Genomic DNA, 11537 nt, shown 5'->3' on the forward strand with positions numbered 1-11537 from the left:
TAATAAACCCTGTAAGGTTTAGTTTTGCCATCTTTGTCCCATTTTGGAAATGTATCTTCACTTCCTGTCTTACAGCCAAAACAGGAAGTAAGAGAAAATCTTTGCAAATTAAGGGAATCTCTTGGGGACCCCCAGGTCATCAGAACTAGTGACCCCATTAGAAGATTTCCCCTCTATTATTTTTCTGGGGATGACTCAAAATTTGGGATTATCTTTTATTTTCATTTTCAATGGTAATGGTAAATAGGACAAATAGAGAGGGTGAATCTCCCCCCGGCACAGACAGCAATATAAACTGACAAGCATTCTAATCCCTCTCCACTCTATCCAAAAAAAAAAAAAAGTTTTGCTTTCAGTTATACTTCAACCACTTCCCGCAAACCGACGTACCTGTACGTCGGCTTGCAGAAGTGGTTGTACGGGGATGATGCCTGAGACATAAACTCAGAAACTGTGTTTTAGAGCCGGCTTTAAAGAGATAACAGCTGATGCAGCTCAGCAGCCGCTCGGCCGTTATACCCCCCCCCCCCCACCACCTTCCGCGAGACCCGAGCAACCAGTCAGCACATCCGCCAGCTGGTTGGAGTCTCGAACAAATCCGGATTTGGCTTTGATCGGGTCTCTGATGTAGTAACCCGGAAGCGTCACTTACGGTTTAGTCGGCTGCTAACGGTGCCCATTTAAAAAAAACTGTAAGTATTCAAAAATGCAAATTTTCGCATTTTGAATACTTTGGAGTGCAGTGGAGGGGTCTGGGGTCTTTTCAATAGATAAATAAATAGAAAAAAAAATGAAAGCGCCCTCGTTGCCGTGAGCTCGTGCACAAAAGAAAACACATACGTGAGTCTCGTCCGCAAATGAAAACCGTGTTTCAACCACACATGTGAGGTATCGCCATGATCGCCAGAGCGAGAGCAATAATTCTACAAAAAGACCTTCTTTGTAACTCTAAACTGGTAACCGTTAAAAATGTTTAAATCATCGCCTATGGAGATTTTTAAGTACCATAGTTTGTCGCCATTCCATGAGTGTGCACAATTTTAAACTGTAAAATGTTAGGTAACTTTTTACTCGGCATGACATAATCTTTCACAATATCCAAAAATATTGGGCTAACTTTACTTTTTCATTTTTTTTAAATGTATGTATTTTTTCCCAAAAAAATGTCTTTGAAAGACCGCTGTGCAAATAGCGCATGACAAAAATATTGCAATGACTGCCATTTTATTCTCCAGAGTCTTTGCTAAAAAATATATATGCATATAATGTTTGGGGGTTCTAAGTAATTTTATAGCAAAAAAATACTGGTTTTAATGTGTAAGCAACATGTGTCAGAAATAGGCTTGGTCCTTAAGTGGTTACATTTTAGTGCTGAGCTACAGAATAATATTCCTGCAGGTCTCTTCAGTGCTGCATTTTACAAAAAAAAAAGAAAAAAGAAAACTTTTTATTGAGAAATAGCACTTATTGGTCCTGGTAACAGGATATGTTGCAAGCTGTATAAAGCTTTTCCAAGACTGCTCCTCTAGATTAAACAATGATCACTACAACATGCTCCATAAATATGCTGAATTTGTTTACCAGATTACAAGTGTTTAACTACTCCTGCTGCTTTTCAAAAATATTTTTCCATTCATCAGGTGGAGCTTTAGGCCCATTTTCACATGTTTACCAGGTTAAAGTTAACTGTTTTGCTGAAACAGTCTCTTTAGAGAACTCACCCTCCCTCTTTGTTTTATATCTGTTTACATACAATAATTCAGACAGAGAGAGAGTCTGAAATCAAACAGTTTTTGCTGGATTTCTTTGTAATTAGAAAACTTGTATTACACTGCAAAACAAGTGTCCTGTGAAATAGGTATTTTATACAAACTGAAATTAAAAAAATATTTTTAAACAAGTTAACTTAAAAATGTGAAATAAAATTGTCCCAAAACCATGTATCATAAAAATTATTTGAAATAAACATACTATACTGTATGTTTTCCTAAATTTTCACCATTTAAAAAGATTAGTAGCGCATCTCCTACTTGGCCGGCTGTGGAATGCATTTCTTTTGCTTCTGTATTAACTTGTACTTTTAGGACTAATCTGCAAATAAACAGTTGCTTTTTTATTACATAATACGATTGTTCCGCAAGAAAACTTCTCAAGAATAAAATCCTGTGTCTTGATCTTTGGATTAGCAGGAAGATAAAATGGCTAGTGAGTGCCGTGAGCTCAGAGTACAGAATGAATTCACCCGACTCCAGTGAGCAGCATCTCTTTCTTCAGCCGTTTTGGGATTATGTTCTTACTGAGTTTGGAGACATTGTGAGTTCACCATTTTTCCCAGTTTTACTGGCATTTTCTGGTTATCTGTGCTTCAGCTTTCCTTTCACTATTATTGACATACTGGGAGAGCGATGCCCCATTCTCTATCAATACAAAATTCAGAAGAACAAACGCCCAACAGTAGAGATGATGATTCTTTGTGTCTGGAAGGCTGTATACAACCATGTGATTTATGTGTTACCAGCTGTGTTTCTTAATTGGCTGTGGATGTCCCCATGGCCTTTACCAGTGAATGCACCAACTGTATGTACTCTCCTTGTAGAGGTGTTGGCATGCCTGCTTCTGTTTGACTTTCAATACTATATATGGCATGTCTTGCACCATAAGAACCATTGGCTATACAAGAAAGTTCACGCTGTCCACCACAAATATGCTGCCCCATTTTCATTGTCAAGTCAGAATCTTAGTGGCTACGAGCTTATGACTGTTGGATTTTGGAGTAGCCTGAATCCCATCAGGTTAGGCTGTCACCCTCTGACGTCATGGACATGTAATCTGCTTAGCATTTGGATGTCTGTAGATGACCATACAGGCTACAATTTCCCTTGGTCTCTTTCCCAAATTGTACCCTATGGTTTATATGGAGGGGTGTTGGCTCATGACCTGCATCATCAGAGACCAGACACTAACTTTGCCCCATTTTTTGGACACTGGGATCAAATTTGTGGAACCTCTTGTTCTATGATAGAAACTGTTTAATGTGCAAATGTGATTTTTAAAGGATACTTTTCACAATGCAAACTGCCAGACTGAAAAAAAAAGCTGAACAGGAGACTTTCTAATCCACTGGAAAGAACAGGTATAAAGTTCTCTTACACTTTAGAAGACTTTTTAACAGTTCCTCTTCATCGGTCTACACGTTTACAACGGAAGACCTCTAAACATTACTTCTTCATCAGTCTTTAAGTGTACAACAGAACTATTGCAGATTTATATGTTAAACATTTTTCTTTGTTTTTTGGTTCCTTTTTATCTACTAATAGAAAAGTATAAATAGTTTACACATACATATCAATCAATTACTAGAAGTGCATAGGGAAAAACTAAAATGCATTGTATGATTATATTACAGAGTTGTCCCTATAGTTTATATTTATTTTGTTTTCTACTATGACATGACTTCAAATAGGAAAACATAAGTAAATACAGTTTAGGATTACATTAAAATAAATATCTGATTGCTGCAAAGTTATTACATACGACCCCTTTTTTTTTGTATTATGATTATTTGAAGTCTTAATTGTTCTTGGCTGTGTCATATTGAAGTGATCTGGTTAATAAATCCAAAATCTGCAGGTATTGTAATGTTATTCCTAATTGGTACTAAAAGTGTATTATCAGTGGCCAGTTTATTTGCTGTATAATTCTACTTATTTCCAGTGCATCTTTGGAAACTGCTTATCAGCTACCGTATATATACTGTACTAAAGAGCACATAGCATCACCTATCATTCCTTTTCTTTGGCTGTAACTGAAAGCTGCTGTTTGTTAACTGTGGTCCCTTTAAAGCAGTCACATTATCCTCTTGGAGCCAGGCTGTGTTGTCAGGGAGCTAGAAAAGGTCTGAATTGTTGGGTTTGTGAAAGCTGCTGAATGGGAGGGGGAGTCAGCTCAGCGCCATCCAAATGAATAATAAAAAGGAAGATCCAATGCAGCTTTTGCCTTGAAGATTATAGCTAAGCAGGTGCTGATGATGGAAGTGTTATCCTGTCTGTCCCATGTTCTGGACACATACCACCACAGCAGACCACTTCTTCAACCATTGTGGGACCACCTGAAGATCCAATATTCTGAAACTTTGAGGTCTCCACTCTTCCCTGTAGTCCTTACTGTGTCTTGCTACGTTATCTTTTGCATCCCCTACCTGATCTTCAACATCATGGGCAGAAGGTGGCCCTTTATTCACAAGTATAAGATCCAGCAAGACAGGAATCCAACTGGACCAATGATTTTCCATTGCCTTGGAGTGACTCTGTACAACCACCTGTTCTTTATTTTCCCAGCTGCTGTTGCCCAGTGGTATTGGAGACCTCCATGTCCTCTGCCAGAAGAGGCTCCAAACATTTTGGATATTGTGTTTGGTGTGCTGGGAAGCCTTCTACTTTTTGATTTTCAGTACTTCATTTGGCACATGATCCACCACAGAAATCGATGGTTATATAAAACATTCCATGCAATTCATCATGAATATATGGCACCATTTTCCTTAGCTACACAGTGTCTTGGAGGTTGGGAACTGGTGACTGTTGGATTCTGGACAACATTAAATCCTATTATCTTTAGATGTCACCTTCTTACAACATGGATATTCATGGTATTCCATGTATATGTCTCTGTGGAGGATCACTGTGGGTATGATTTTCCTTGGTCCACATCACGTCTAATGCCACTTGGTATCTATGGAGGGCCAATAAAACATGATGTGCACCATCAGAAACCTATGAGCAACTATGCTCCTCACTTCACACACTTGGACAAAATCTTTGGCACCCATGCAGACTTTGCCTCTGTCAAGGGCATACTGGAGCATGACACCCCAAACAAAACCTGCTGTGCCAGCAAAGAAGAGGACAGTCTATATGATGAAAGTGTCCCTCCAACAGACAGAGTTGCTGAAGAAAGGACCTTTTAAAATACTCAACCAGCTGAAATTGTTGTTTTTACTACTGTGCCCATTGTTACTTTTTCAAAGAATATTGATCCTAAAAAACTATTACAATGTAAAACATAGAAGATTATGTTCATGAATGATATTATGATTTATGGTAAAATACATGCCCCAAAAATATATATGGTAAGACACGGAATGAGTGCTCAGTGACCCTTTAATGTGAGAAGCTGTTGGCAGAGGTACCACCAAACAGAATCATGTTTGTTTCAGGTATGGACATTTTGTATAAGCAGCATGATTGGTGATACTACAAACAATTTCTAGATATCCCTACACAATTAAATAGGGGTCTAATAATCAATTGTTTCATCCAAGATTCACACAACTTTCACCCACGGTTTGTTAATTTTTATAATTGAATGTTATATGAAAAATGAAGGAATTTTAGGTGGACATTGGGTGAACCTTGAATAAAATTATTGATAAATAGGCCATATAATCTGATTAACAAAATAAACATTTTATATGTGCTATTCACAGATGCTATCAAAAACATTTTGGTGAATAGAAATGTGTACTGTCATATCATCCTAGTTACAATGGCACTATCCTTCAATACATATGTGATTCTTGCTAGACCAACCAACCATGCCAACCAATAGGCATCTTGCAGTGTGTATGGTAACTAACACCAGAAAAGCATATCTACTTTGTAGTGCTGTGTTAAAAGCATTTAATACTAAAAGGTAATAAATGTGATAGCATACATTACCTTTTATGTTGTATATAGACTTGTAGGTGTAGTCCTGTGAGAAAAGAAGTACATGTAAAATCTAGATGTACAAGAAACCCTCCTTTTCTGCTTCTGCAAATATATTGTGATTATTACTAACTGCAAAAGTCTTTCTAGCACTGTGCATTCTATTTTATTTCAAATTATACCTGCAACAGGTTATTGGGACTCATCTGCAGCCTTCCCATTTTGTTGTCTGTGGCAAATATTAAGTAAATAAATGGGGATATTCCACCAATAAATGTGACATAAACCTGCATAAATGTAGTGTCTTATCTCAAAAGTGAAACGGAATATTGTTTTCTCCCTACAGAACGTATCGCATATCGCAGAAGGCAGCTTCTTCTGTTCGCAGCAGAGGACGGTGCCAATTCCTGAGCAGCGTCAGCAGTGCATTAATAAGCTGGGTACAAGGAAACCGTTATAAATTTTATATTTATCCTTATTGAATGGTTATAAACGGATGTTTTATATGATATTTTAATTATTTGTATAAAATATGTATTTTACAAATAAACATTTCATGCAGAGTGCTTTCACTGATTCTGCAGGGCGTTTGGACTTTCTAAAGTGAAAGCCCAACATTGCCTGCTAACAATTTGACAGTTTTGGTCTGATTGAAAACCCATAACAGGTTTTAGCCCGCTGTTGGCTGAAAATGGGTCACAGGAGTGCGGAAGGAACTGCGCTCCTGAGATCCACAAGAGAAGAGCCGCCAAAAAAAGCCAAAAAAATGATTAATTCCAAATTGCTTCTAAAGCTTGAAAGGAGCATGGATGCTTGAGGCTTGTTTCATGTGTTACTTGGATGCGGGTTTCCCCACATCCAATTCACATGACAGGTAAGTGTGATTGGCTCTGGCTCTGGCTCTGGAACTGGTTCACACATGTCCAGGGCGGCCGTGGTTCAGATTGAAAACAGGTCCAGTGCGTCTTTGGGGTAGGTTCAGGTGCGAATTCAGGCTAAAATTGGGACCTAAATTGCACCTAAACCAGTGTACAGGAACGTGTCGGACCCCAGGCATGAACGCGCGGCCGCACATGTGTGAACCCAGCCTCACAGAGCAGTGCAAACTATGTTTACCACTGATTGGCACAGTATGCAAATAAATTATGTACATAAAAATTGTTTTAGACCCCTGCTAATATCAATCACTACTGTCCCTTAAAGCCCTATTACTGTACTACTGTCTATATAGTTACCATCTCCACCAGAAACAGATAGGGTCCTATCTGAATTCTTCATACATATGGCTCCACCAATTGCCACCACCACTTCCTCCAGTTGTTTCCAAATTTAGACAAAAACAAATTTGCTGAACTCACCAACATAATTCATGTCCAGTCACTACAGTTGATAACTAGTGATGTCGCGAACATAAAATTCGCTGTTCGCGAACGGCGAACGCGAACATCGGCGAATGTTCGCGAACCGGCGAACATTGCGAACCGCCATAGACTTTAATAGGCAGGCGAATTTTAAAACCCACAGGGACTCTTTCTGGCCACAATAGTAATGGAAAAGTTGTTTCAAGGGGACAAACACCTGGACTGTGGCATGCCGGAGGGGGATCCATGGCAAAACTCCCATGGAAAATTACGTAGTTGACGCAGAGTCGGGTTTTATTCCATAAAGGGCATAAATCACCTAACATTCCTAAATTGTTTGGAATAACATGCTTTAAAACATCCAGTGTGTGTATACGATCAGGTATGATGTTGTATCGATCAGGTAGTGTAAGGGTTACGCCCACTTCACAGTGACAGACCAAACTCCCCGTTTAACGCACCGCAAACAACCGCAAACAGACCAGAACCGACCAAAATGGGACAGGAACTGGGCTTTAAGGGTTAGGGTTAGGTTTAGTGTTAGGGGCTAGGGTTAGGGTTACAGTGAGATACTTAGGGTTAGAGTTAGTAACCCTACCACTACGCCTCTAACCCTAACCGTCTAACCCTAAGCACTAAAAATAACCCTAACCTTAGCCCTAACCCTAACCCTAACCCTAGCCCTAACCCTAATTCTAATTTTTTTTCTGGTTCTGGACATGCTACAGAGCTGAAACTTCACAGGTACACTTTTTAGACCCCAGACACTGAATCACACAAAAAAAGTTCTTAAAAATTGTAATTTTTTGTTAGAGAGCCAATTATTGGAAAAATTAAAAAAAAATAAAAATAAAAAATTTCTTTGGATTTAGCATCTGAGGGGGGGGGGGTCTAAAAAGTGTACCTGTGAAGTTTCAGCTCTGTAGCATGTCCAGAACAAGAAAAAAATACGAATTAGGGTTAGGGCTAGGGTTAGGCTTAGGGCTAGGGTTAGGGCTAGGGTTAGGGTTAGGGTTAGGTTTAGGGTTAGGGTTATTTTTATGGCTAGGCTTAGAGGGTTAGGGTTAAGGTTAGAGGGTTAGGGTTATGGTTAGAGGGTTAGGGTTAGGTTTAGTGTTAGGGGCTAGGGTTAGGGTTACAGTGAGATACTTAGGGTTAGAGTTAGTAGCCCTACCCCTACCCCTCTAACTCTAACCCTCTAACCCTAAGCACTAACCTTAGCCCTGACCCTAACCCTAACCCTAACCCTAGCCCTAACCCTAATTCTATTTTTTTTCTGGTTCTGGACATGCTACAGAGCTGAAACTTCACAGGTACACTTTTTAGACCCCCCCAGACACTAAATCACACAAAAAAAAGTTATTAAAAATTGTCCTTTTTGATAGAGAGCTAATGATTGGAAAAATTAAAAAAAAAAATAAAAATAAAAAATTTTGGATTTAGCATCTGGGGGGTCTAAAAAGTGAACCTGTGAAGTTTCAGCTCTGTAGCATGTCCGGAACAAGAAAAAAATTACGAATTAGGGTTAGGGCTAGGGTTAGGCTTAGGGCTAGGGCTAGGGCTAGGGTTAGGGTTAGGGTTAGGGTTATTTTTATGGCTAGGCTTAGAGGGTTAGGGTTAAGGTTAGAGGGTTAAGGTTATGGTTAGAGGGTTAGGGTTAGGTTTAGTGTTAGGGGCTAGGGTTAGGGTTACGGTGATATACTTAGGGTTAGAGTTAGTAGCCCTACCCCTACCCCTCTAACTCTAACCCTAAGCACTAAAAATAACCCTAACCTTAGCCCTAGCCCTAACCCTAACCCTAGCCCTAACCCTAACCCTAGCCCTAACCCTAATTCTATTTTTTTTCTGGTTCTGGACATGCTACAGAGCTGAAACTTCACAGGTACACTTTTTAGACCCCCAGACAATAAATCCAAAGAATTTTTTTTTTTTTAAGTTTTTTTTTTTTTTTAAGTTTTCCAATAATTGGCTCTCTATCAAAAATGACAATTTTTAAGAACTTTTTTTGTGTGATTTAGTGTCTAGGGGGTCTAAAAAGTGTACCTGTGAAGTTTCAGCTCTGTAGCATGTCCAGAACCAGAAAAAAAGATCATTTTTCAGTAGAGCAGGGATGGTGGGAACCTCTTTTACACCTATATGATCTTTTTTTCTGGTTCTGGACATGCTACAGAGCTGAAACTTCACAGGTACGCTTTTTAGACCCCCCCCCAGACAATAAATACAAAGAATTTTTTTTTTAAGTTTTTTTTTTTTTTAATTTTTCCAATAATTGGCTCTCTATCAAAAATTATAATTTTTAAGAATTTTTTTGTGTGATTTAGTGTCTAGGGGGTCTAAAAAGTGTACCTGTGAAGAGTGTACCTGTGAAGTTTCAGCTCTGTAGCATGTCCAGAACCAGAAAAAAAGATAATTTTTCAGTAGAGCAGGGATGGTGGGAACCCATTTTACACCTATATGATCTTTTTTTCTGGTTCTGGACATGCTACAGAGCTGAAACTTCACAGGTACGCTTTTTAGACCCCCCAGACAATAAATACAAAGAATTTTTTTTTTAAGTTTTTTTTTTTTTAATTTTTCCAATAATTGGCTCTCTATCAAAAATGACAATTTTTAAGAACTTTTTTGTGTGATTTAGTGTCTAGGGGGGTCTAAAAAGTGTACCTGTGAAGAGTGTACCTGTGAAGTTTCAGCTCTGTAGCATGTCCAGAACCAGAAAAAAAGATCATTTTTCAGTAGAGCAGGGATGGTGGGAACCCCTTTTACACCTATATGATCTTTTTTTCTGGTTCTGGACATGCTACAGAGCTGAAACTTCACAGGTGCGCTTTTTAGACCCCCCAGACAATAAATACAAAGAATTTTTTTTTTTTAAGTTTTTTTTTTTTTTTTTTTAATTTTTCCAATAATTGGCTCTCTATCAAAAATGACAATTTTTAAGAACTTTTTTGTGTGATTTAGTGTCTAGGGGGTCTAAAAAGTGTACCTGTGAAGAGTGTACCTGTGAAGTTTCAGCTCTGTAGCATGTCCAGAACCAGAAAAAAAGATCATTTTTCAGTAGAGCAGGGATGGTGGGAACCCCTTTTACGCCTATATGATCTTTTTTTTCTGGTTCTGGACATGCTACAGAGCTGAAACTTCACAGGTACGCTTTTTAGACCCCCCCAGACACTAATCCAAAAAAAGTCATGCCTGCCACCGTATATATCAGTGGTGGGTGGGCAGTGGCACTGCAGTGGGCACAGTACACTCTGTGGACCTGACAGTCACTGGCGCCCAGGCAACTTCAATTATATAAAAAAATATATATATTTTTACTTTGCAAGCTGCTGTGCCACCGTATATATATCAGTGGTGGGTGGGCACGCAGTGGCACTACAGTGGGCACAGTACACTCTGTGGACCTGACAGTCACTGGCAGCCCAGGCAACTGCAATAATAAAAAATATTTTTTTTTTTCAATTTGCAACAAGATGCTGTGCCACCGTATATATATCAGTGGTGGGCAGTGCACTGCAGTGGGTACAGTACACTCTGTGGACCTGACACAGCACTCACTGCAATTATGACAGAGGAAAAAAAAAAAATATTTTTTAAAATGCAAGGTACTGTGCCTGTGCCACCCGAAATGAGTGTGGTGTGCACACAGTACAGTCTGTGGTGGGTCTGTGGCCTCTCACACACAGCGGGCTTTTGGGGACACTATATATATATATATATATATATATAAAAAATTACACAAATACCAGCCCTTTTTGGGGTGCTGTCAGGATGCTGTCCTCACAGTAGTAGTGGACCAAGAACACTGACTAGCAAGACCAGGAACACTGACTAACAACTGTCCCTAGCTATTAACAGCAGCAGCAGCAGCAGCTCTCCCTGCTCTCACTAACACACACTGCTTCAGAATGATCTAAGATGGATGCTGCCCTTGCTTATTTATAGGAGGTGGGAGGGTGTGGGAGGGAGGTACGCTGATTGGCTGGAAATGTGCCTGCTGACTGTGAAGTTCAGGGTCAAAGTTTGCCTCAATGATGTATTATAGGGGGCGGACCGAACATCGCATATGTTCGCCCGCAGCGGCGAACGCGAACATGCTAAGTTCGCCGGGAACTGTCTGGCGGCGAACAGTTCGGTACACCTCTATTGATAACTCCACTGCTGTACCTACTGTACTAAGTTCACATTTGTCTGCTGCATTAATGCCTTGCATTTTTTAATAGGCTGCCTCAACAGTAATGATGGAAGAGGGGTGTTTTGTAGTCCTATAAAACTTCTAGTCCTAGGAGGAAAATGCCACCCCTCATAGATACATTGTCACCCCTGGACAGGAAGTGTGTTACTGGTAGAATCACTTGTTGAGCATAAAGGAGAAAAAGGATAAATATGTGGATGAGAAACAGGCAATCATAAAGATACTGAATGTATGCAACAAACACGCAATTGGGACAATATGTGGGCAATAAATAGAATA

The 11537-nt window shown here is 39.4% G+C and overlaps 2 protein-coding genes across 2 annotated transcripts; both read left to right on the forward strand.

Moving 5' to 3' along the window:
* Window positions 1-2162: 2162 nt before the first annotated feature.
* Window positions 2163-3033, forward strand: LOC309555128 (cholesterol 25-hydroxylase-like protein 1, member 1; the record flags this gene model as incomplete). Its single annotated transcript, XM_082256963.1, has 1 exon — window positions 2163-3033. The coding sequence occupies exon 1, from the start codon at window positions 2233-2235 to the stop codon at window positions 3031-3033; it is 801 nt and encodes a 266-aa protein (XP_082113089.1). The 5' UTR covers window positions 2163-2232.
* Window positions 3034-3839: 806 nt separating this feature from the next.
* Window positions 3840-5039, forward strand: LOC309555234 (cholesterol 25-hydroxylase-like protein 1, member 2). Its single transcript, XM_082257129.1, has one exon. The coding sequence runs from the start codon at window positions 4025-4027 to the stop codon at window positions 4964-4966; it is 942 nt and encodes a 313-aa protein (XP_082113255.1). The 5' UTR covers window positions 3840-4024; the 3' UTR covers window positions 4967-5039.
* Window positions 5040-11537: the final 6498 nt, after the last annotated feature.

Source organism: Pelophylax lessonae (genome assembly GCF_965119305.1).
Source record: "Pelophylax lessonae genome assembly, chromosome: 4".
NCBI lineage: Eukaryota > Metazoa > Chordata > Amphibia > Anura > Ranidae > Pelophylax > Pelophylax lessonae.